General features: G+C 37.0%; 1 protein-coding gene across 8 annotated transcripts in view; it reads left to right on the top strand.

The window, feature by feature from the left end:
- PTPN13 (protein tyrosine phosphatase non-receptor type 13) overlaps window positions 1-27,658 on the top strand; it is a 224,735-nt gene that overhangs the window by 101,062 nt on the left and 96,015 nt on the right. For 7 of the 8 annotated variants that reach the window (XM_082463220.1, XM_082463219.1, XM_082463218.1 and 4 more), the window contains 4 exons: window positions 4,428-4,994; window positions 20,053-20,148; window positions 20,539-20,632; window positions 26,843-27,065. In XM_082463220.1, the coding sequence (XP_082319346.1) occupies window positions 4,428-4,994; window positions 20,053-20,148; window positions 20,539-20,632; window positions 26,843-27,065 (980 nt within the window). The remainder of the gene's footprint in view (window positions 1-4,427; window positions 4,995-20,052; window positions 20,149-20,538; window positions 20,633-26,842; window positions 27,066-27,658) is intronic. The other variant, XM_082463217.1, reaches the window with a different exon arrangement.

A 27,658-nucleotide genomic window follows, 5' to 3' on the forward strand; every position in this document is an offset into this window, starting at 1 on the left:
AGTGTTAATCAGGCAATTACATATCTTGTTGTGTAGTTGAAGACAGTGAGCATCATTGACATGACAAAACGCATTGAGACTCCTGCCGGTTAGGAATATGTGATTTAAGAATAGTATGTTTATAACCAGCTGAAATCCACCTCTCTGTGTCTCTACCTAAAGCTATGTCTCCTTTTTATTCCCAAAATCAAACAAAAGCAGTCCTAGGCTAGAAGATCCACTGGAGAAACCACCTAGCTCAAAACATCTCTTTCCTACCACTGCCTTTCTTTTCCTTCAAAAGGTCATCCACACTCAGTTTCCCCCTTTAATGCTTTTGTAGCTCATAGCTCTTACAATTTTACTTTAGAGCATTTGTAACAAGTATATACGTACCATTTTGAACCTTGTTTCACACTTCCACAATTTTTTTGCCGTTTTCCTGAAGAGTATCACTGCCCCCTCCCTTCCCTCCCCCCCATCTTACTTTCTCACTCCTCTTCCTATGTCACCATGCCTTTCTTTGTCCTGTTGGCTACTAGAAGAGAATTGTGGTTCAAAATCATTACTTTATAAGTCATAGTCATGAGATTTTAAGTTAGCTATCATAATATGATTTCCAAACATATAAAGCAAAATGAGCCACATTTTGTAGAAACAGAGTAGGAAGTTAATATAAACCTTTAAATGAATTATTTTCATTATAATTTTGTTCTACCCTGCAGAATTTAAAATAACTTTCTGAAGTTTTTAATAACCATGAACTGAAATATTTTATATCTACTAATTTTTATAAAGACAATAAAAACCTAGCATTTATAAAGCCATAGTTGTCCAAGAGCCACCTTATTAGCAATTAGTTTTAAGCTTCATATGACTAGTGAGAAGACATGGCTCTTTACCATGGCCCAGTAACAGATAGCTAGTAAATACTAATGACCTAAAAGAGAATAATTTACCTGTTCCAAATGTAATAGACTCATGATACATTTGGAAAGTGATCTATTTCAATAGTGGTCAGCTTCACTGAAGAAGTCACATTTAAAATAAAACTATAGAATAAGAAACAACTAACCATAAGAAAGGTCCCAACATTTAAGAGACCTTAACGGAGAAAAACCTGTGGCCTGGATGGAATAAGGAAAGTGGATATGAGACTAAAAAGGATTCAAGTGGCACGCCCAGAAGGAGTCTAGATTTTATTTGGAGTGCAATAATATGCCTTTGAGACTTATTAAGCAGGATGGTGACATCATGGAACGTGTTTTTAAAAGTTAGTTCTGGCTGCTGGGTGGAGGGTAGTTGGATGAAAAAAGAAGCAGGGAGGCCATTGCCGTTATCTAGTCAAGTGATAGTGTTAATTAGGAATAGGGTGATGCCAGTGGAATTGGAAATAACAGAGTAACATATCTTTGAGAATTTAGATAGCCAGCACTTTCTGATGGGTTTGATATGGGGAATTAGGAAGATGAAGGGTTTCAGGAGGGTGCCCATATTTCTGTTTTGAGCCGTCAGTTGGATAATGTTGCCACTTATTCAAGTTGGAAAGACCAGGGTAAATGGACATCTCTGGATATGGGAAGCAAAAGATTAGTTTTAAGCATGTTCAGTTTGTGGTGCTTCTGAGATACACTAGTAGAAGGTCCAGTTGTTTCATACTGGAGCTCCCAGAAGAGATCAGTGCCAAGAAAATAAATTGGGGAGTTGTCAGTATGTAGATAATATTTAAAGCCTTGTTAATAGTTGGAAGTGTATAAGGAAAGAGTGAAATGATAGGTTCTAAAACTGACATCTGAGGAAAGCCAACATTTGGATATCCAGTAGAGGAAGAGGAAAAAGCAGACTTAGTATGAGCAGTCTGAGAAGTAGGAAGAAACCAAGCTTGTAAAGAGAGGAAAGTGATTCGTTAAGGGATTGTCATCACTATTAGTTGTTGCTGAGAGGTAGGTAAGATATGGATGCAGAAGTGTCCATTGGATTTGGTAATATGGATATCATCAGTGATACATGATGAGAGTTGCCAAGGTGTAGAGGAATGGGAAGTTGACTAAAGTGGGTAGAATAATGAATGGGAAGTGAGAAATTGGAGACAGCAGTAGCTAGAGGGGAAATGTAATAGGGGAGAGGTTTTGTTTAGTTTGGTTTTGTTATAGAGATATTAGATCACGTTTTGTGTACTAATGGGAATGACTCAATAGAAATGGGGGATAATGAAGATGGAAGTAGAGAGGGCAGAAGTTAACCAAAGAAATAAAATCTTTGATAAAGTAAGAGGAGGGGGGAATTGAATACGTATCGGGAATTGGCCTTTGGTAAGAAATTTCATCCTTTGAGACAGTAGGGAAAAGATTGCAGACACCGGTGGATATGTAGAATTAGTCATGGAAAAATGAGTTGTCTTCTGACAACTATTTTCTTGGTGGAATATGAGACCAGCTCATCAGCTAAAGAGAGATGAGAGTTAAGGTGGGAAATTTGAAGAATGAGGAAAAATGAATCAGTTGTGGAAAGTGAGTGAACTTACTGTTAGCACATGATGTTGAGTGTCCGAAGTGGTTGACCGTGAATTTATGGTGCTGCCAAAATACCCACTTGTTTGATTTTCTCCAAGTTTTGACTACTTGTTGGTAGTCAAGATAGTAAAAGAAGGCAGATTGTTGAGTTCATCTGTGATTCTATGATCTGTAAATCCTTTCGTTTCTTATTTTTTATCTATTGTATTCTATCAATTTTTAAGAGTATCTTTGTTCTCTATTTTTAATACAATTTTAAATTAATGAGTTTCAATATGTGGTTTAAGAATGTAATTCACTGAAATACTGTAAGATAGACATATTTATCAATTTAAAATTATTTTATATTAGAATCTAAAGTCTGTGGCAATCTATGTGCCTAGATGTGGTGTGGTATATTTCCCAGTATTCTGTAGATCAGGGGCCCCCAACCCCCGGGGCCACGGACAGGTACCGGTCCATTGCCTGTTAGGAACTGGGCTGCACAGCAGGAGGTGAGTGGTGGACGAGCGAGTGAAACTTCATGTGCCGCTCCCCTTTGCTCCCCAGTGCTCACATTACCCCCTGAACCATCATCCCCCTCCCCCAGTATGTGGAAAAATTGTTTCTGTGAAACCAGTCCCTGGTGCCAAAAAGGTTGGGGACCGCTGCTACAGATGATGTGCCCCAAATAGGCGATGTTATCCTTATTTGCACTTGAGTGGATCCATGTTCAGGGGGAAGATGAGTTCCAAGAAAACATTTGAATCTAATTTTCAAGCAATTATGTGTTGCCATTCTGAAATTAATTTGCTTTTCTATAATTATTAAGGTAAAATTTGTGGTCAGGGAATTATAGCTTATAGTTGTTACCCTGAAGAAGCAATTGCCTTCTTCAAATGAGTTAATAAGCAATTTATTATTATCAGGAAGGTTTTAGTCATCATTTTACATTGTATCCATAGCAAATAGGTTATCAAAGAGGGATCACAGAAGGTCACGCAGGAAATCTTCAGTGTTTATGGGCTATTGGGTTAGTAACTATATTTTTCTACATTTCTCTTTTTAATAGTGGAGCCATATATATGCGTGATTTTTTTTGTTGTTGAATCTATGAATTCAAAAAAATTTCTGGTTGGACATTTTTGCTGCGCCTCAATGCATTTAGACTGCTGCCTTTAAAAAAAATTAGAATGGCATACTGGTTTTAACTACATCAAAGACTAAAGCATAAATAAGAATGGGTAATTTCTTCCAGTTGACAAATATTGATACATTGTGTTCGAGAGGAAAAACTATTTCAGTACATAATGGTCTGCCGTGGAAAAATTGTTTCTTACATAATTTAAACACAGTCAAGTTGTCTGGATTTCAAACATAATCAAATTTTCTGAAAACATATCTAATCATAATAAAACTTTGATACTTAAGAATTCCAAATACTACAATCTTTTTTCCATCCAGAATATAGCAAGAATTCTTTGTTTCTTCTTTGAACATGTTTATTTAAATGACCAGAAAATGGCAGGGCTTTATATTGAAATAATACCTATTTGAATTATATCTTTAGAAGTTAAAGGAGTATACTACATATTCTATTATTACCCCAAATCGTTTCATGAATAATTAATATTCTACCAAACTGGTTAGTATCAGAAACTCTTATCTATTTTTTAAAACCAAATCATTCACCTTTGAATATAAAATAATGCTACTTTAAGAAGTAAGTTCAATATATTATTGATATCATTAGGTAAGAAACATTGGACTATGAAAAGTTATACAAACATAACATCTCTTTCCACTTCCCTTATCATCACCACCATCCCATTTCATCTCTCTTCCTCCATTCGGAGAATTAGGAAATTGCCACCACTTTGATTGTCAATAGTAAGGTTACATTCCAGTTATTTTCTAAAAATTCTGTGCATACATGATAGATTCTTATCATTCCAGGAAGAAGCTCTACTTCTGATGTACTAGATACATACAAGTCTCCGTTCTCTCATCAGACCTTTCTTAACAAAGGGCTTAGTAAATCTATGGGATTTCTGTCCATAAGAGACACACAATATGAAGAAGATTATTTCAAGGACATTTCATCAGATAATAATTCTGGACATGAAGATTCTGAAAATTCTTGCTCCCCTTACCAGTTCAAAACTAGTGGCCCAGAAAAAAAAGCTATCCCTGGCATTGATGCGCTTCCCAAGAAGAAGATTTGGGCTTCATCCATGGACTTGCTTTGCACAGGTGACAGAGACGTCTCTTCTGGGGAGACTGACAGACACCAACACTGTCTGCCTGAGGCGGTAACAGTACGGACTTCAACTACTCCTAGGAAAAAGGAGGCAAGATACTCAGATGGAAGCATAGCCTTGGATATCTTTGGCCCTCAGAAAATGGATCCAGTGTTTCACACACGAGAATTGCCCACCTCCTCAGCAATATCAAGTGCTTTGGACCGAATCCGAGAAAGACAAAAGAAACTTCAGGTTCTGAGAGAAGCCATGAATGAAGAAGGTTAGTAATTTCGTGTGTGTTTGAGAGAGAATTGAATTGAAGTATTTAAAATTGTGTTTTGAAATAAAGAAGGGTTAGTAAACCATTCCATAAGTCTTATTTCCACTGCAAAACCTTTGTAGCCAAGTTAAGCTCGCTCTTCTCTGTCAATTTCTGTTCTTCCTTCCACAAAAACCCTAATCAAAGTACAGTGCTACCACAAAGTCATCCCTACTAAACACACCCAGTCCAGCCACCATATAAGTCTCTCAATATTTTAGGTAGGCAGGAGCCATGTTTTCTACCTCTTTTTAATCCTCCACAGCACCGGCTATCATGCACTATCTTGTGGGAGGCTTCTGTAAAGGACTGGTTCGTGGAAATGAGATGCAGTTAATCAAAATCAGCAATCCCAGGGAGGCAGTGTAGACTGGTGACAGTGCAGTGGTTCCCAAACCACCAGCTTCAAGAAACACGTTTTGGAACACGACTCCTGGAGATTATAATTTCTTTGGTCTGGAATGAAGTTTTAAATCTACATTTTTAAAATCATAGTGTTTAGGTTTATGGATTTAGAGTCAGACAGCCTAGGCTTGAATTATTTACCCCACTCAGTAGCTATGTGATCCTTAGTTCAACAACTGGGCTTAATCACTCTGTCTTAAGTTACCCTATGTGTAAAATGGGCTTAACACAAATAAATTAATTGGGTAGTGAATGTAAAGTGATTAATGAGTCAAATTATTACAATCCTAGTATGGGGGCATAAAATAACTTTATAAATTATCAGTTATTATTTGCAGGGGAAAGCTCTGTTTCAAAAGTACCTATTCACACACAAAGCACAATATATTGAACAGAATAAAATTATGTTCTAGACATATGGCTAGAGGATCTTTTTAGTATAGATAAGTGGAAGAGAGGGTAAAATAAGAGTTTTCAATCTAATCCTCTATATTTTTTTAAAGATTTATTTATTTATTTTTGGCTGCATCGGGTCTTAGTTGCAGCACGCAGAATCTTCGTTGAGGTGTGAGGGCTCTTCCTTGCGGTGTGCGGGCTTCTCTCTAGTTGTGGTGTGCAGGCTCCGGGGCGTGTGGGCTCTGTAGTTGTGGCGCACAGGTTCCAGAGTGTGTGGGCTCTGCACACGTGGGCTCCCTAGTAAAGGCGTGCAAGCTCAGTAGTTGTGGCACGAGGGCTTAGTTGCCCTGCGGCATGTGGGATCCTAGTTCCCTGACCAGGAGTTGAACCTGTGTCCCCTGCATTGGAAGGTGGATTCTTTATCACTGGACCACCAGGGAAGTCCCTAATCCTCTACATTTTTGAAGATTAAAGTTTTATAACTGCCGCTTCTAGATCCCTGGAACATAGGTGATTAAAGGGAGCTTTAAGATGCTTCTAGTTCAGTGAGAGTAGTAACATAATCAAGGGTCATATTCATTTTTAAGATCATTGTCCTAGTGAATATTTTTGATTCATAATTTGCCTTTACAGTACTCTGCTAAAAGTTTGGTCTGTTACTTAAGTTTTAAGCAAAGTTCTAGGACTGAAAATAGACCCCACATTGTGCTTTACTTCTCATAAATGAAGTTTCGCACTTTTTTTTTTCCATTCAGGAGTTGCAAATTAGTGGGGAAATTGAAATTATGGAGGAAATTATTGAACACTTAATTAATATTATGGGTTTGTATATAATTGCATTTTTAAAAACATTAGCCAGCATTATGAGATGGTTGAATATAACCTAGATCTAAAAACTTTCAAAGACTTAAAAAGACTTTTATTTTTCAAAGAAAATAAAAGCTTAGAAATTTGTTTTATGCATGATTTCACTGTTTAACTCTGATCAGTAAACTTTTAGAGTTGTGACAGCAAAAAGCAGTCACTTTGTAGCTTAAAATAAAGTCTCTCCTTTCAGACGTTGTATTTCATGACTGTTTAGTGTTGCACAACAGCTAACATATGAATATAATTTAGCCTGACATTCTTATGAGCATTCCCTCATGGAGACATTTATGTAAAGAAATTCTGCCCATTGTGGAAAAAAAAAATCCCTCAATGATTCAAATAGATAAAACCATGATTGTCTCAGAATATAAATAGTGAAGATACACACCAATTTAGATGACTGTTTCTAACATTTAAAAGGTTGACTGGTATATTTTCTTAACATGTAAATATTAAAATATTAATTCATAATGTTTTCAGGTGTACGTTTCAAAAGATTATCTGACTTACTATTTGGTAAATTAATAGTAGTTTGGATTACTGAAGTGAGGAAAGTGTTTTTTACACTTGAACCTTGGTTGAGAGTCAAATAGTAAAACATCAAAACTTTAGTGAAAATATTTTTAATTTGTTAAATTATGCTACAATAAATAGTCTGTTTAACATGTTTTGTTTGAATAGGTGATTTACGGGGATTTCCTATAAAGTGAGTATTAAGTCAAATTATATCCTAGTTTGCATAGAAGTCTTTTATCTTTTTGGGAAACATGTGCATGCATGTGTGTGTAAGTGTATTATGGAAACTCAAATAGACCAACTTGTTTTCAGATATGCATATATATATCTGCAAAGAATGATATATAATCTCTGTAAACTCTTATTTTTTCAAAATGGTAACTTGTTACAAAAAAAAAAATTTCCAGATTTAGAAATTTTAAGTTTATTATAAGAGATAAAAGAAAAGGAAAAGATTTCTTTTTAAAAATAAATATGCTTTCAATTGTTTTATATAGGACAATCTCTATCCTGAAATCTCTCTTTGGTATTGAAGAGTTTTCAAAAGCATTTGATCCCGCAAAGAACCTACCCATTTTCCCCCCGGAGTATATTTTATAACCAAGTTAAAGAAAACAGAACACCTTGAAAATGTTGGTTTATTATGGAAATATACCACCTTAAATAAACTCCATTATTATATAGTAACTTGCAAGTAGTAATAAATTATTTTTGCTTTAGACTAAAAGCCTTGTTTGAAAGGAACGTTTGAGGTTTGGAATTCAAAAGCAATAATTTTATTAGTTATTTAGCTGAATAACTTACTGGTTTTATGCTGTGCTGTCTTTTTCTAAAGGTAAGATAATTTCTGTTAGCCGAGCAAAGTACAGATTGCCAGTATGAAGATTTCAGCTAGTATACAAAGAAGAAAAAAGAATGGAAAATAATATAAACCCATTTATCTCATTTAATTCTTATGAATAGTAAGCTTCATAGATCCCTTTTCTGTGTGACTAAAGCATTTAAAAATATTAATACTCTGTACAGTTTTTGTGATCTTTACAATTGGAAGTTGCTACTGGGTATCAGTAATTTTAGAATTAGAAGAGGTCTTAAAGCACATGTGCTTGGGCTTGGGAAGATTTAATAATGTACACAAGATCACATAACTGGTTAATGATAAAGTTTCCATTATTATGGGAGATTGTAGATTTCCATGAGAGATTTCAGCATTCCAGTCTAAGAATTTCCCACTACATGTTACCTCTTAATTTTTAAAAAAGGATGTGTTACAGTGTTCACTGGGATAATACAACAGTCAGAAGAAAAGAAATTGCTAAATTGCAGTTTGTTCTTTGGGACACATGAGGAGATTCATTGAACTAATGGGAAAGACAGTTGTCTCCTTCAGCCTCAAATGTATAGCCCTTACCTTAGCCCAGGCCCCATCCTCTTGAAAGGAGCCTGTACCTAGATCACCTCCATGGCATCTCCTCAGCTGACAGCATCAACCAGCCAACTAGCACAGGGGAGATCAGACTTTAAAATCACGGAGTTTGGTATTGGAAGGAATTTGGATATCATTTAAATCAAACATCTCATTTTCAGAGACCCGGAGTAGACTAGTTTGCCAAAGGAAAGACATAATTCATAAATCATAACAGAGCTGAATTTAGAATCCAGGTCTCTGAAGCCCCAGAATAAGATTTTTTCCATTCTGCCATTCTGATTTCAAGCAGAAACCAGAAACATTTCAGATATATTGTTGGGAAAATATTTTACTGCCTGGGAAGTTGGACATTCAAGTGACCACCTAAACAAACCCCTTAGGTCTCTTCCTAGTAAAATTATATAATTTTTAATACAGTAAAACAAGGTATTATTATGAAAGAAAGGCTCATTTGGTTCTTCCTTCAATAAACCACACTGGATGTGGGTTAAGATGGAGCTCCATTGTGTCATATCCTCTATTGTGGCAGATAGTGGGATTTTGTTTTGCTTTGTTTTGGATAGTGTTTTGATGGGGCTTTACTACGGTAGGATCTGTAAGATGGTTATCCTGTACCTGATGACATAAGAGAGTAAACTATCAAAAAGCAGTGGTTGGTATCGAGTGCTCTAATTTCTTTGGGAACAAAATAAAGTTAGGAACAAAAAAGATCCCAAGAAAGAAATTGTAGTTGAAGTTTAAAAATCATAAGATTATTATGATGATTATTAATAGTTTTCTACATTCATAAAGCAGTGAGGGAGGGGCAGGAAGAAACATAACAGCTTTCTCTCATGGAAACTAGTTTTAAAATTTGATGTCATTCCCTTTTTTTGCTTTATTCTTTTCATTTCACTCTTTTCACCTCAGCATAGGACTGTCCTATTCTACTCTTTTCCTTTCTTCCCTGTTCCCAGTATTTTCTTTTCCACCTGTCTCTACTCCATCTCAAGATCTGAGAAATTGTCTGTTTTCTAATGAGAGTATCTGTTGCCGTGCCGTTTGTGGTGTAATTACCACACACTCCCTATCCATTGCTCTGTGGGTTGGCAGCACATTCCTGATTATGAGAGATTGACTTGGAACCAGTACTGTGAGTATAGTATGAACAGCACTCCACACCCTGGGTGGGGACTATGAATAGAATTTTGCTTCCAGCAGTCAATCTACTTTATGTCTAAATTAAGTATCGTTTCCTTTCTTTCAGTGCTGTGGCCTCTGGTCTAGCCTAGTTTTTGCTGTTCTGTGACTGTTGTGTGAATACAGCTTAAACTCTGTTGTGTAGCTAGAGTATGGAAACACTCAAATATGTGAGCCTGTTCTCATTATTAAGGCACCTTAATGTTTCATTTCCATTCACATTCATTCCATTGAACTTGAAAGTGCATATACTTTTTTTTTTTTTTTGGCTGTGTTGGGTCTTCGTTTCTGTGCGAGGGCTTTCTCTAGTTGTGGCGAGCGGGGGCCACTCTTCATCGCGGTGCGCGGGCCTCTCACTATCGCGGCCTCTCTTGTTGCGGACCACAGGCTCCAGACACGCAGCCTCAGTAGTTGTGGCGCACGGGCTTAGTTGCTCCGCGGCATGTGGGATCTTCCCAGACCAGGGCACGAACCCGTGTCCCCTGCATTGGCAGGCAGATTCTCAACCACTGCACCACCAGGGAAGCCCGCATATACTTTTATAGTTAAATTTCAGAAGAGTAGGAGGATGGAATCATAAATGTTACAGTTCATCATAGAGGATGCTACTAGTGACATTTTATGGAGAGAGAGAAATATTTTCAAAACTTATCTTTCTTTTCTAAGAGCCAAAACTGGTAAAGATGAACTACTCAGTTTTTATTTTTACCTTATTTCCCTTAGAATAGCAACCCCCCCACTGCAAAAAAGAAAAAAAAAAAGATTGAGTCGTTATTTGGATTACTCCATGAACTTAAATAATTTAAATAATCAGTTTCCACAGAAGTACATATGAATAAGCAGGGATTTTATGTGATATTGGTCAAGTATCACATGTACTTAGGTATTAATGACTTTATTATTATACTACTAAGATACAATATATTTTGTATCTCTGAAGAGCACACTATTATAGATGGATTCAACATCTTAACCAGAAAGAATCAAGTGGGTACTATGTTTCCAGGGCGGAAATTTAGGGAGATTTATGTTTTAGACCAGCATTGTCCAATAGAACTTCAATGGAGGAAATGTCCTATATCTACAAAGTCCAGCTCTGTAGTTAAAAGCCACATGTGACTGTTGAGCACTTGCATTGTAGCTAGTGCAACTAAGGAACTGAATATTTTATTTAAAATTACCTAGCCATTGAGTGCAGCTTCAAACCATTCTCACACAGTTAGTCCAGTAAAAAATACCAAAGATTGGTTTGAAAAGCATTTGAGAAGAAGTATGCAGTAAGTCATTCTTTAGCTTAAAAACAACTGAGCATAGACATTTACTTCTCTTCTTTGATTTATCCAAGTGAAAAAAAATGAAGTTGCGTTTTTAAATGCTAAGGAAAGTTAAAAGTGAAACCAAAACGAGCTTTCCAGTGTCTATAATCACAGTAATATAATACTGGTTTTGGAGTCCACAGAAATCAGAGGGTACTTTATCAGAAATTAGGGACCTAATTTAAATCTAACTCATACATAGTTAACATAGACCCAGTTTGGCTTTGATATAGAAACCTTCTGAAAAGCATGGATCGATATGTTTATGATTTAAAATGGATCTTACTAGTAATGAGTATCATCACAAGGTTTAAGACCCAACAGTTTTAACCTCCAAAATATTTCTTCATTTCATTCCAGTCTCTCAGTTCCTTCTGTTGCCCATGGACTATAGAACTAGCTTTCTAAATTGATCTCTCAGCTATAATTTGTCCTCTGTTTACCTGCCATGCAAATTTGAATACATTTCTTCTCTGCCTCCAGCCATTTAATAACTTTTTATCAGCTGAGCAGGATAAAATTCAGGCTTCTTAGATTATGGTAGTTAAGGCTTTCCATTATTGTGTCTCTCCAGTCTCACCCTTTAGCATTTCCCATCTCACAAGTCATTCCAACACCACGTGTATTCGCACGCTCTCTCTCTCTCCTCCTCTCCCACTCCTCTTGCCCTCCCTCACCAACTTCCCTCCATACAGGCTATTTTATATTTTCATGCTTTTATTCATGCAGCTTTCTGCCTTAAAAGACTGTCTAAGCTTTCAGGTATTGCATAGCTCAGGAAGCTTTCTCTCATCTTCCCACTTCCAGATGTTGGCCTATATTTTTCATTGAAATTATTTGTTTTAAAGAGCTTTTTTCTCCTCTTATAGACACCAGAAATTTGCCCTGGTCTAATTCATGGCTACATCCTTAGTTTCTACGACTGTGCCTGACATATAAAGATAGTCAGTAAGTGTTTGTTAATCTAAACTGAATATTGCAACATGGCTATTAATATTAAATGTTTAGTATATTCAGTGGTGCTATTTCAGATATGGAATACAACAATATTCTCTGATGAATTATGCTATATAGTGAGGAGAAATCCCACCTCCTTCTCTGTTTTGTCCAACTGTAAGAGAAAATCACATACTTGTCAGTCACAGCCTGACCAACCAACAGCAAATGCAGTCACTTTCCTTTAGAACTCTGTACCGTTTGAAAGCTTTAGAAGGGGCAGTTGAAGTCATAACAACAAAGGATCCTGGAGGATGCTAGAAGAGTGGTACAGCTGGCCCAGATTTATGGCTACTGCATTACACAAGACCATCATAGAGGAACTGTTCACTCTTGTTGCCTTCCTACTCTGCACAAATTTTACATCTATAAAGTAATTTATATTTCACAGAGTATTTCTCCATATACCTTTCCTCGTTTATATATATTCATACTTGCATGTGTTCTGTTTCTCTTGGTTAAAAATTCTATTGATCACGTCTAGCTCTCAAAGGATTTTAGAATATATTCTATTCATGTATCATGCAGCATGGTGTAATATAGAATACAGTGGACTCTAGTGATCATAAACAAGGTACAATCTCTAATGTCCAGAAATTAACCCCCTCAAAAGAAAGCATAGAGAAAAACACTCCATACATGAATACATAATGTTGCTACTTTTGTTTCTCTGCTTTATTTGAAGGTTGAAATATTTTATTTGTTAGGACCTATAACTATAAAAATGCAGGGTTTTAAATATTTTTTTACAGTTCTGAACTACAAAACCTGTCATTTTAGTGCATTTCTCTTTGAAACTTTTATCTATAATTTGGGTCATGTATTAAAGGTAAAGAAATGCCAAGCTAAAAGTGGTTATTTAATTCCTGATGTTGCAATTGCCTGAGTCTCATTTCCTTCATGTTACTTGTCTGAGCTTGAATATGTGTCACTTGTAAAACATGTTTTTAGATTACAGTTTGCGCTGGCTTAGATACATTTTAATGTGAAGATTGTAGATTTGAACGTTTCATCTAAAATAGCTCTACATAAGCTCAGAATATCATGCAAGTCTTCATAATTCCCTAACCATTAAAAGTATAGTGTTCATGACGACATGCCACAACTTCATATGTTTAAAGTGTTAAGTGTGTTAAGTAAGTGTTGGTGGAAATTGTGACTCTCAGTCGTCAAGAATTTATGACAAAACACTAGCCTATTGAAAAGCTACCTTTTAATGTTGCTATATAAATGTGGAGTCAATACCATGTTAGAGTTGCAGTTTAGAGGATCAGGTTACAGTTAAAGGATAATAAAATATTTGTTAGATTTTTTTTTTTTCTTTTTTTTTGGCTGCATTGGGTCTTCATTGCTGCGCCTGGGCTTTCTCTAGTTGTGGCGAGCAGTGGCTACTCTTCTTTGCAGTGCACGGGCTTCTCATTGAGGTGGCTTCTCTTGTTGTGGAGCATGGGCTCTAGGCGCGCAAGCTTCAGTAGCTGTGATGCGGGGGCTCAGTAGTTGTGGCTCACAGGCTCTAGAGCGCAGGCTCAGTAGTTGTGGCGCACGGGCTTAGTTGCTCTGCGGCATGTGGGATCTTCCCGGACCAGAGCTCAAACCCATGTTCCCTGCATTGGCAGGCAGATTCTTAACCACTGCGCCACCAGGGAAGTCCTGTCAGATTTTTATACCTTGTAATCTGACCAAAAAAATAGTACACTCTTAATTATGGTAAAGTAATACTAGAAATTAAAATATATCTTTAATTGTCAGAGTATGTATGATTACAGAATCTCTATAACTAGACTTCTATCCAGATGTTAATTCTTTAAGCCATTATTCTCTAGTCCCTATTCTTCTCATTCTCTCACCACTATTCTACAAAATGTTTTTTGGAGAGACTATATTCCTATGTGTTTTATGTGTTTCACATACATATATTCACACACTCAATTTGATGTACTGCTTTTTTGGTGACATGTATTCAGGCTAATTTTATTCTGCCATTTTTTCTTTTTCACTCGTTATTATTTCTATGCTAAGATTGTTAACTACAACTTTATTTTCCATGTCTGAAAACTAAATACATATAGGAAGTCAAAGAGAAGAAAATCATCTAGTGAAATGAGGAATACTCATGATCCTAAATGAACTCTAGTACACTGATTTACACAATGTAGGTTTCATTTAAATATTTACTAGCTGAGAAAAGAAATTTGCAAACCAACAAATTAGATACTGAGTCTAATTTTATCCCACAAAAGGCAAATAAATTCAGTTCTCCAATTGTAATGGTGACAGCTTAAAATTTTGCTATTGCAGTTTTAACATTGCAATGAAAGTAGCCACATGTGTATTTTATAAAATGTGTATTTGAATATTCTTAATAGGTCCATTGCCCATGATTCAAAAATTTTGGCGTTCAGGAAACTTTGTAATATTCTATAAATACTTAAGAGCATCTCTTTGTTTAAAAAAAAAAGTCTGACACTTTCTAATTAAAATAACAATCACTAGGTTTTGTTGATGCGGGGAGATGGGTACATATGAGGACTTGTACTCTCTGTTTTTGTGTCTGTTGAGAAGTTTTCATAATAAAAAATTGTGTGTGTTTTTTTAATCACTCAGTTAATACCACATTCCTGGGATCTGGACCAAATCTAAAGTGCTAATATTATACATTTAAATATAGATGGAAAACATATCTGTTGTCTGGATCCTCCAAAAAAAGTCATCAATAATGGTAGGACACCTTGTGGAAAATAAGGGATTACCCTTCTTTTGCAGACCAGACAGAGGAAGAAAGCTACTACCTATCTAGGTAGTGTCTACTGGGTACCTTTTGTGTAGGTCATCAGAAAGCCAAGAAGTGTTTCTATCTGTCAGCATGGAAAACATGCCTCTGTTATACACCAATGCAGATTCTCTTGGTAAAAGACATGTAATTTTATAGTAATTCCTGAAACTGTTACATTTATTATTTAATTCAGAAATGGAAAGCTTATAAGGGCTAACCTTTCTTGTAAGCACAACTGAGTAGTAAATTTTGGCTGAGAACTTTAATCTGATTCTAACCTTTTTATAACCATGACTGTGTAGTAAATATTGCCTGGGAACTTGACTCTGGTTATATCTGCCATGCCATTAAGTGAAAGGAACATGGTTAACAACGTTTTTTTTTAAAGATGCATTCTGGAATACAAGAAGCTCACAAAAGATTCCTACCACTTTAATTAACATAAACACCCCACCCCTACCCCAGCCTTAGAAGGGAAAAGTTCTTCCTGCCCCTTAATTGTCCTGCTAAGCTAGTCATCCAGTTTGTGTTTCCAGAGTGTTTGTGCCCTAATACTCTGAAGCGGTAAAGCATCATAAGGCAATGTCCTCCCTCCCCCCTGGGTGTGGTACTGAGAACATTTACAGACAGTAGTTCATCACGGGAAGATGATTTATTGTTATATATATTTTTGTGTGTGTAAATTTATTTGTTTGTTTGTTTATTTAGGCTGTGTTGGGTTTTCATTGCTGCACACGGGCTTTCTCTAGTTGCGGCGAGCGAGGGCTACTCATCATTGCGGTGCGCAGGCTTCTCATTGCGGGTGGCTTCTCTTCTTGCGGAGCATGGGCTCTAGGCGTGCAGGCTTCAGTAGTTGTGGCATGTGGGCTCAGTAGTTGTGGCTCGCAGGCTCTAGAGCACAGGCTCAGTAGTTGTGGTACACAGGCTTAGTTGCTCCACGGCATGTGGGATCTTCCCAGACGAGGGCTTGAACCCATGTCCCCTGCATTGGCAGGCGGATTCTCAACCACTGTGCCACCAGGGAAGTCCTGGTGTTATATTTTTAAGAAGAGTTTGTCAAAGTTACATTAATTTGTCTTACAGAGGAACGCAAGGATTGAAAAAAGTTTACTAGTGTTGTCAGAGTAAAGGAAACAAAACATAGACGAGCAAAAGACAGGGAATGTGGACGCTGTGAAATAATGTAAGAATAGTTATAAAGCACCACCAGAGAATGGAAATTAAAATTAAAATTTATTTACTCTCATACAGCCACTTTGCAGAAATAGTTATGAAGCAGTAAATTCAATTAATATGGGGTGTGAAATTGTTATTGCAGGCGTAACATCCAAGTGACTGAAGTTCTCTCCTCTGTCTACTGAATAGGTTTGCTACAACTTTCTACTTTTCATTGTGAGGTAAAACCATATTGCCTCCATACATTTGGGTGTTTCCCTTGGCCTTGTTGGTTTTACTGTCCTGTGGGTTACAATGCCAGGTTTGTAATTTGGTCAAGTTACCTTGGGAAAATCCCTCAAAACTTTAACGTGGACGTTCTGTACAATAAAACAAAAAGTTCTTTGGTGCCCCTTGAAAATAGCAGTTCTTCTTACATAAGCAGTTAACTATGTTCATTACATTTAAATTAGATAAAACTAATAAATAAATTAGATAAAACTGTTGTTTGACATCTTCTACAATCCTTTCAAATCACATTCATCTTAAACCAGAGGAATTTTTTTTATGCATTTTTTTTTTTTTTTAATTTTTACTTTTTGCTGCATTGAGTCTTTGTTGCTGTGCATGGGCTTTTCTTTAGTCATGGCGAGCGGGGGCCACTCTTCGTTGCAGTTCACAGGCTTCTCATTGGGGTGGCTTCTCTTATTGCAAAGCATGGGCTCTAGGCGCGTGGGCTCAGTAGTTGTGACTCATGGGCTCTAGAGAGCAGGCTCAGTAGTTGTGGCGCACAGGCTTAGTTGCTCCACGGCATGTGGGATCTTCCCGGACCAGGGCTCGAACCCATGTCCCCTGCATTGGCAGGCGGGTTCTTAACTACTGCGCCACCAGGGAAGCCCACTTTTTTTTTTTTGGCTACGTCGGGTCTTTGTTGCCGCGCTTGAGCTTTTCTCTAGTTGCAGCGAGCAGGAGCTACTCTTCCCTGCGGTGCACAGGCTTCTCATTGTGGTGGCTTCTCTTATTGCAAAGCACGGGCTCTAGGTGCATGGGCTCAGTAGTTGTGGCGTGCGGGTTTCAGTAGTTGTGGCTCACGGGCTCTAGAGAGCAGGCTCAGTAGTTGTGGCGCACGGGCTTAGTTGCTCCGCGGCATGTGGGATCTTCCCAGACCGGGGCTCAAACCTGAGTCCCCTGCATTGGCAGGCTGCGGCACCAGGGAAGTCCCAGAGAGGAGGGTTTTTTTAATCATTTATTTTACCATGAGACTTCCCTGTGGTAGAATGGAATCATTTTTTTTAAAGTTCTGGTACATACTTGGATTTTCAATTCCAAAACTCTTTTTATTAATTATAGTATTATTTTATACTTATGTTCACTGTATACAAAGCTGGACAAAGTAGGAGTCTTCTATATTGTGCATGCTTCTCCTGGTAAACATTGTTATAAGAACAGTACACAACTTCCTGTCCATCAAGTCCATGGCCAGTCATTTAACCTTCAACTCTTCCCAGCATTACTCCTATCCTTTGCCTCAGCATGAGCTCCCAATTTTTCCAGCCCATCATTTCCATCCTGGTTTCCAACCTGGTTTCTGTGGTGCCATTTAACTATTTCATTCATTTATTCATCTCTTTTTCTTTTAACAATCTCTGTTAAACACCTCCTAGCACAAGGGAATAATTCATTTTGTGAAGTACTTGTCCTCAAGTTTGCAAACTAGTAAAAAAGAAACCCTCACATACCTTGATTATCTGCTACCATGCATCCTATATCACTCCTCAGTTCTAGGTATTTCCCATGGTCTGCTTTCTCTAGTGCCTAGAAAAAGCCACAAAACCATTCTGATTGGTTCCAATAAAATTCATGCATTCCAGCCTAATCTAAACTCTCACTGTAACATGAAAGCTTTCATGGTTTTTTTTTGCTGACTCAACACTTTCTTCACAGCAGAATTTCTTTACTCTTCTCCGGAAGTGATTTACTTTTATTACCAGGAGTATGGCAAATTTCTGATGAGTATCTTGGAATTCCCTCTGTATTTTCACTTTCCTTTGTTCATCACTTCTTTCTCTTAAGAAGGAAAGGTTCTTCCTCCCTGCTAAATTAACCATCCCATGTATGTTGGTTTTTTCCCATCTCCTCCTCCTGGTTCCTTCACATTTTTCCATCAGTTTTTCCCACTATCATTTGCAATCTCCTCCAATCTACAGATTTATTATCCACTGCCTAAAAACATCCTCAGATATTTCACTCTTCCAAAAAGACCCTAATAACTCATCTAGTCTCATTTAGTTTATTTTTTAAAATCTTTTTTCTTTCTCAAACCCTCAAACTTCTTGAAAGAATAGTGTTACTCATTTTCTCAATTTACTATCATTTAGTCTGATTTGGTCTCTCACCTGTCTGTGCAATGGAAATAGTCCTCTTAAAGGTCATCAGTGACCTTTGTGTATCACATATATTCATCTTTTCATTCATTCATTCATATTTACTCAGAAAATATTTATTTTGTGCTTGCTATGCATCAGACACTTGCTAGATACTAGAGGTATATCTGAAAAAGACACAATCCTTTTTGTCAGAGTTTATAATTTTGGTAGAGGAAACAAACAAGTAGAGAGAGAACTATCAATATTAGGCAGTGGAAGAGTCACAATTCTTTAAGCATAAGGCAATATGAAAGTACAAGAAGCAATATCTAACTCAGCCTTTAGGTGGTCATGAAAGCTTTTGTGGACATGAAAGATTTTTTTCCTTTAAGGCTTCTCTTAAAGAAAAAAGAAAAAGTATTCAAAAGAAAAGGGGAGGAAAGGTATTTCTAGCAGGGAAAGTATCTTTCAGGAAAGAATCTAAAAGTTTATATGCTTTTGGTTATCTGTAAATTCAGTAACACAAGTGCAAAATTTGGAGAAGTGGATGGTGAAGATGCCCTGGAACAAGGGTTCTACCTGGATTGAGTTTTTGAAGTTCTGTTTCAATGTTTGTGTATTTCAGTGTGCTTTGGGCGGGCAGGCAGAGAAGAGAGGTCTATGCCTTTCATCTGATTCTAGCAAGTAAGAACCTATGACTTCAGAATATGAAGAGCCACTGCTATAAATGTAGTCAGGGACCAGCTTATGGAAAGGCTTTGAATACTAAGCTAAGGAGATACTAAACTGTATCTTGAAGACTCTAGTTTGAAGAACTTTAAGAAATACAATATTATGCTCAGATTTTCATTTCTGGAAAGTTCACTCTTTGTAATGTGCATTATAATATGAGACAAGCAAGAAAGCAAGACTGCAGAGAGGGGAATCTAGGACACATGAAGTAGTCCAGGCTTGAGCTGAATAGTCATCTATGATAGTGATCATGAGTACAAAGAAGAGGGGTGAGTCAGAAACATTTAGAAGGTAGAATTTAGATTTTAGTGAGGTTCTGCCCCCCTCATACAGAGCACACACCGTACATCCCTACACAGCTCCCCACCCCCACCCCCCGTCCCCACATGTCCCGTCTTAAGTATTTTGTACTTCTACATTTTAAATTATTTGAGCTTGGGACTGTGTCTTTGGATTTTCCGTCCCTCATAGCACCTAGTGCAAAGAATGATGTTTCTATAGCATACACTGTGTTCTAAGAGCTCTGCATATATTAATTCATTTAATGCTCACAACAACCCTATGAGATGCACACTACTATCATACCCTCTTTTCAGTTGAAGAAGAGTCGCAGGAAGGTTAAATACCTTCCTAAAGTCATGCACCTGGTAAGTACTGGAGCTGAGATTCAAACCCTGACAAATCTAGCTTCGGAGTCCAGGCTGTTAACCAGTATGCCAAACTGCCTCAAAACTGTAGTCACATTTTTGAATACCACCTATCCATTCTTAAATTTAAAGCAATGTATAAAAATGTTCTAGTCTCACAAGAATAAATTTAGTGCCTTATTTGATTCGTGTGGAACAGCTAATGATTTTGCTTTCTAATGTTTATGTTTTAATCCTTTCAGAACCAATCCGAAGATACAAAACTTACCACAGTGATGTCTTTAGTACCTCCAGTGAAAGTCCATCTATTATTTCCTCTGAATCAGATTTCAGACAAGGTGAGAGGGATCTGAACAAGCAAAATGTTCTTAAGAAACCATGATTGTTCTTCTCTTTCAGTAGTGTTGAGATATAAGGTGTCAAAAGAATAATTCTATATAAAATTTTTTAATTGTAAAAAACTTCCAGTTACTCATTTTAACAGTATTATAGGAACTTGATAGCACTTTCATCAAATAGCAGTGTAGTCATTTTCGTAGTAGAGAAAATAATTGTTTTCAAAATAACATGACTTACCTCTAAAGAGTTTATTGACATTATATCACTAATTTGATTACATAAATATGATTTGTAAAAATTATCTTATGTGTCTGCTGAATTCTTGAGTTTTAAATAAGATTACTTGATATTTTTATCACTTGTACTATTTTTGTTTCATTCACAATTAGTGAGAAAAAGTGAAGCGTCAAAGAGATTTGAGTCCAACAGTGGTCTCCCAGGGGTAGATGAAACCCCAAGTCAAGGCCAGTCACAGAGACCAAGGTATGTAATATGAAAAAATGATAATATATTTCCTGTTGCTGGTGTTTTTTCTTTCTTTGTTAGAATCAAGGAGAATTTTTAAAAATTATTCTTTTTCCTCTATTTTCTCCATTTTCCTTTTCCTTTTCCTCCTCTTTAAGTTCTTACAAATTCATTCAATTATGTAAAAGATGTTATAGTAGTTTGAGTTATTGGAATCTTTTAAAATTAGAATTGGCCCTGATTATTTATAGTTTGTGCTTGATTTTTTAAATTAACATGAATATAAAATAACTTATTAACAGTAAGGAAGTTCTGAAGGCACGGCATTAAACATCTGTGAGAAGATAGTAAACTTTGATTTCTAAGAGAATAATACTTCTTTCGAGGTTGAATGGGCTCAACAAGCAGGCTTTCAGTGAGTATTATTTGTTGAATGAATAATTAATAGGTTACTACTGAATAACCTATTATATAAAAAGTTAATTTTTCACTACATCTTTCCTGGCTTACAAGAGGTCATCTTGTATTTCTTAAAGCCCACTTCGGGCTGTTTAGAGTTCACTTTCATACTGAAATACTCAGGTTTCTTATAAGGTGTCGTGTATTATTCTTGTGCTAGGGTTAGAATGGTGGTATTATAGGCATGGATTGATTTACTTTGTTTGAACTGAAAAGTGTCAAATCAGTAGTGAATATATTAATGTGTATCTTTTGCAGGTGTGTACAGGTTCCTTACATGAACAGAAGCATGTTATTAATGTTAAGCATTAATTTGAAATTCATAATGTAATATTAGAGAACCAGAGGTTGCTTCCAAATTTACTCCCAAACGACAGGAATTCTCTTAAATTTGATATCAGTTCATTTAGTTCAAGTGCCATTATACACAAAAGAATCATTTGAAAATTAACAAAAACTTGCCCCTGAGTTGATTAATTCTGGCAGACACTGTTTCATACCTGTAAACTATTAATAGACCAGGTAACCCTAGCCATGTGATTAAAGCAGACAATTTATCCAGGGTTTAGACTCCAAGTAATTACATTGCACTAAAATTATTCCTTAATATTCCAGTTTTTATGAAATTTGTGTGTTTTTCTCTTCCCTCTTGTTCCTTTTAAAATAGTCTATGAGGGACTTCCCTGGCAGTCCAATGGTTAAGACTTCGCCTTCCAACACAGGGGGTACAGGTTCAATCCCTGGTTGGGGAGCTAAGATCCCACATGCCTTGAGGCCAGAAAATGAAAACATAAAATAGAAGCAACATTGTAACAAATTCAATAAAGACTTTAAAAATGGTCCACATCCAAAAAAAGTCTTAAAAAAAAAAAAAAGTAGTCTATGATACTTTCTTTGAGGAAAGCTCAAATAAGTATTCATTTACCTAAAGTGGTATGTATGATCTTTGCATAATAGCATTTTCTATTTTTATGACCCCATTGTGGTAATAGTATTTGTGATTACTATTTTGGTAATTTTGACCAAGGAGGTAAGAGACAAAGACAGATCTGTGCTTGATATTACATAATTTTGTTAAAGAAGCAAAACTGTTTTGGGATGACCAGCAATACGAAGCAAACGTTGAATTGCACTAAGCTCTGTGTTGAATCGAGGAAGTCACTCTTCTCTATATATATAATTTGGAGAAAACTTATAAATAGTTAATATGATGCCCTTTTAATCAGAAGTAGGAATAAAGATAACAACTGGAAGAATTGTTGGGATTATGTGTTGATTGATTGATTGTTTTTCTGTTTTTTTCTTTACAGTAGGTCCTTGTTGGTTATCTATTTTAAATATAGCAGTGTGTACATGTCAATCCCAAACTCCCAGTCTGATTGATTGATTTTATAGTCAATTTGCTAGTTATTTAAAATACATATTCCTCCAAACAAAATTGAACCATTTTGTGTGTCTTATTTCAATTTTCTTGATAAGGTACCTCAAAAGCGTCATGATTATAAGAGAATCTTAGTTTAGACTGTTTCCAGTTTAATTTTAGGAAACATTAACATTGAGGCCTTAGCTCATCAAATCGTAATTTAGTGATAAACTACCTTTTATTTCACACTTTAAGAGGGTAAAAAACACAACATAGTGTTCATAGCATCTGCATTAGATAAAGTTATAGGTGAAAAAAAATATTTCAAGGAGAAGTAGATTGTTAGGTCTGTGTATTTATTACATTTAATGTAAGGTGCTAAAACTCTACTTCTTTTGGAGTACACCATCTCTTCTTTCTGCCCAAGGAAAAACACATTAACTAAGGTATTGTCTAGATTCCTTATTCAAGTGCAGAGTTTTCTGTATGTGTACAGAGGCTTCTGATAATATCCTTAACATGCTGGTACTTAATCGGGAGGTTCTGTTTGTTCTTTAGGTCACATATTTGTGACATCTATAAATAGTTCTGTATTTAGACATGCTGCCTGCTTCTTTATAAAATTTCCATTTCTTTAGCTAGAATGAAATGGAAAAACAGATCCAGACAGTGCTATTGATTTGTATCATAGTGGGTGGGGGGAGATTAACAGGAAGTTATGAGTCAGATCCAGAAGAATGAGTAATTTTTGGATTTTGAGCTATCAAAAGTGTCTTTCAGTGACCAAAAAAGATATTCAAAGCTGTTTTCCAAAGAGCAACTCTTAAGTTTTTTTTCTGTGTTAACTTTTGAAGTACAATTTTTACATAGTGCAATTCCCACTGCTTCTGTCCCTATCTGCTTAATGATGTAACCATTTTTTCTGTCTCAAAAGAACCTATTTATTCATTCCTAAATCATCTAGGTTTTCTGAGTTTTTTGTTTGTTTTTCTTTTTCTTTCTTTCCTTCCTTCTTCCTTCCTTCCTTCCTCCCTCCTTCCCTCCCTTCCTTCCTTCCTTTCTTCCTTCATTGGGTCTTCATTGCTGCGCGTGGGCTTTCTCTAGTTGCGGTGAGCAGGGGCTACTCTTCCTTGTGGTGCATGGGCTTCTCATTGCAGTGGTTCTCTTGTTGTGGAGCACAGGCTCTGGAGCGCAGGCTCAGTAGTTGTGGTGCATGGGCGTAGTTCCGCGGCGTGTGGGATCTTACCGGAACAGGGCTCGAACCTGTGTCCCCTGCATTGGCAGGGGGATTCTTAACCACTGCGCCACCAGGGAAGTCCCTGTTCGTTTGTTTTGTCTGTTTGCCGCTCAAACGTTTCAGTCTTTATAGGAATTTCTACCAGATACTGTGTTGGGCCAGATAAAGTGATGATCAGTCATTTTTTGCTACCTGTTTGTAGCTCTGGTATAAAATAATTTGAACAAGAAGGCTGATATAGTTGATGAAAATGACAGGTGTGAGTTAAAATGTATAGATTCAAATTCTTACCATTTTCCTTGACCCCATTAAGTGAGAGTGAGCCATAAAATCATGTTCAATCATTTGCGCAACAAATGATTATTGAGTACCTGCCATGTACTGGGTACTTATAGGTACTGGAGATGGAGTCATGAACAAGATCAAGAAGTCCCTCAAGAGATTTTCTAGTGCTGAGGGATAGCCAGTAAACCACTGAAAAAACAAGTAAGTAATGCACCATCAGAGTGCGATGGTGCTTGGAAGAAAACTAAATCAGGCTAAAGGGATAGAAACTGCGGAGGTGTGATGTCCAAATCCTAGTTTACATAGGTAGGGTGATCAGAGGAGGCCTCTCCCAAGGGGCGACATTTGAAAAGAAAACTATTTGCAACAAGGAAGTAAAACATGCAGATATCAGGGGGAAGAGGGTTCCAGACAAAAAGAACAGCAAGAGCAGAGGCCCTGAGGTAGGGGAGATGTGTCCATGTTAGAGGAATAGCAGGAAGGGCAGCATAACACAGAAGGCAGCAGAATGAGTGAAGGGCAGAGTGGATGGTAACCAGGACCCAAACCATATCAGACCTCAAAAGCTAAGGTGAGCACTTCAGATGTTATTCTAAGTGTAATGGGAAGCCATTGGATGGTTGAGAGCATAGAGAGCCATGATCTAATTTACACTTTAATGGGATTGATCTGTTCTGTGAAGAACAGATTGCAGGAGGAAAAGACCAGTTAGGAGGCAATTACAGTACTCCATTTGAGCTGCATACCACACAGACTAGGTTGCTAGTGGGAGAGAAGATTCAAATATAGATTTCTTCAAGGTTGTGCCCTGCGGGATTTGCTGGTCATTCAGATGTGGGATTTGTAAGAGGAATCAAGAATGACTCCAAGTTGTGTCCTAAGCAACCAGTGAGTGATTGAGAGAAGGTTGCACGTAAGGAAAAAGTATCAAGAATTTGGTTTTAGACATGTTAGGTTAAAGATACATGTTAACGTCCAAGTAGAACACTCACCTAGGCAGGTGAGTAGAATTAGAATTCAGGGGAGAGCCTGGAGTTACGGGAATATAAGATAATTAAGACTAGGTGACTACATGAGATCAGGTAGATATGAAGACTGTGGAGACTAGAAAAATCTGGAGGTCTGAGCACTGTTGTAGTCTAACATTAAGAGATTAGAAATGAAGGAGGATCCAGTAAAAGACACTAAGAAGGAGGAGCCAGTGAAGTAGAAGGAAAATAAAAAGAGCATGGTTTTCCAGAAGTCAGATGTTTAAGAAGAGGAATGATTAAGCAGCTATGTTATATGATGCTTAGAGGTCAAGTAAGATGCAAACTAAGAATTGCTTAGAGGTCAAGTAAGATGCAAACTAAGAATTATCCTTTGGCTTTGATAACACAGAAGGTAGTCATTTTTGTGACTAGTTTTGGTGAAATGGTAAGGACTCAAACTATTGGTCTGAGTCCAAGAGAGAGTGGGAGATGAAGTGGAGATAAAATTTAAAGGACAGTTTTGAAGAAATTTACTCTAAAAGACAGCAGAAAAATGAGACAGAATCTGAAAGGAGATGTGGAACCAAAGGAGGATTTTTTTGTTCTAAGTAGAAAATAGTACAGCATGTTTGTATGCTAATGAGAATAACCTAGTGCATGAGACTAGTGATGCATGTGAGAGGGTAATTGCAGGAGCAAAGTCTTTGGGTGGGGGAGAGGGCTAGAATCCCATGCACAGTAGAGGTTTGACGCCTGTATAAGTGTTCAGGAGATCCATCCGTTGTAACAGAAAAAGACAGCAGAACATACGGATGTAGATTTGGAAAGTCCAGTGGTAGAAGGATAAGGAAATTATTTCCTGATTGCTCCTTATTTCACCAAGAAAACTGAGGAAAATTCATCAGTTGAGAGGAGACGAGGGAGAAAGTATTGGAGCTTTGAAAAGAAAAGACAAGGAAGAAAATATGAAATAGTTCTCGAAGAAAACTAATCACCAGGCAGTACTAAGAACCCACTGAGATCAGTCAGCATGGTTCTGCAGTTTCATGAGAGTTGAGGTCATATGCAAAGGAATGATTTTAGTGATGGGCCTTAGAATTCAAGTAGTGTAAGTGCAAGAGAGGGTTAATAGAGAGAAAGTGGTAGAGTCAATGGACTAAAATTCCTGATAGAGTCGGTGAATTATTTGAAGGGGCGTGTAAGAGGAAGTAAGCTAGAAAAAATAAGGAGATTAGATAGAGAGGGAATTGAAAGATAGAAATAGGAAATTGTAGAGGTGGTGCAGTTATTGTTAATAGCCAGCATAACCATGGGTGTAGATTGCTGGCTGAGGTGGAGGAGGCCAGGGTGTTGGAGCACTCTTCAATCTCTGTCACACCACCACGAATGATGACAGCAGTAGTGGTGAAGACCACTGAGTCAGCCACTTAAATCTTTCATGAATAAGGGGGAGTTGACCACAGGACAATGTCTAGAGCAAAGCAGAGCAGTGGATGGTGTGAGTTCATAGCATGTACTTCAGGAAAGCTGGGGGCTCTTGGAGGAGGGGTCAGTAATGATCTGGAAGCTGAAATAAAAATCACAGGGCCTCTCTGTCGCATGTCCCGGCCCACTGGTGCAGGATTATGAGAATAAAACAGCCCTGATCTGAGAGAACTGCAGGGGAAGCAGTTTTCAGAAGATGCTGGGATGTTAAGAGAAGAGGTGAAGGATGTAGATCTACCCACTGAAAGTGGGACACCATACTATATTAATATATTAAAAATAGGACTGAAATGTTACTGCAAGGGTTCTTCTGAAATGAAAAAATAAAATTTGTTTACATTCTTGATACCTTACTTAACATGACTTTTTCTTGATTAGACTTAAAATAATTGTTTTCTTCCCAACCCTTACTTTTCTCTTCTATATAGCAGACAATATGAAACACCCCTTGAAGGCAACTTAATTAATCAAGAGATTATGCTAAAACGGCAAGAAGAAGAAATGATGCAGCTGCAAGCCAGAATGGCCCTTAGACAGTCTCGACTGAACCTGTATCCAGGAGACACACTCAAAGCTTCCATGCTTGACATCACCAGGGATCCCTTAAGAGAAATGGCCCTAGAAACAGCCATGACCCAAAGAAAACTAAGAGTAAGTTGATTCTCAGGTTACTGCACCTAAACTTGGCCTCACAGGGAAATGTTATACAAAGTACTTTAAAAAATTCTATAGGTATCCTATAGGTTGCCTGTAGTTAAAATTGAAATCTCATATTAGTTTCCATTGGTGTTAAATATCTTGTTGGTTGATACTAAAATAAATATTTAGCTGTTTTCATGATTTCTTTTTTTTTTTTCCACACACACACACTGTATTTTATTTTTACAAGAGATAAATAGACTGACACCAAGCATTGTAAATGGATGACCACAACAAAAGCAACAATGATTGCAATTACCAAACACGAAACACACTCATACTATGTCATAATATAGACATTCAGTCCAGTAATCCTCCACTGTAACAGCTCCTTTACTTTGCAGTGAAAATTGATTTGTATATTCTTTGCCTCTGAGTCCTTGTGGGATTTTTTTTTTTTAATTCAAACAGAAAGTCACAAAAATTATAATCATCCTCATCAGTTCACTCAGTCCCATGTAATTAATTTTTTTTTCATCTTGATCTTTTGTTAGCACTTTTATGAATTCATCAGTTTTCCATTAGAGTTCTGAAAATGCTTATTC

Source organism: Balaenoptera physalus, assembly GCF_965194825.1.
Source record: "Balaenoptera physalus genome assembly, chromosome: 5".
NCBI classification, from domain to species: domain Eukaryota; kingdom Metazoa; phylum Chordata; class Mammalia; order Artiodactyla; family Balaenopteridae; genus Balaenoptera; species Balaenoptera physalus.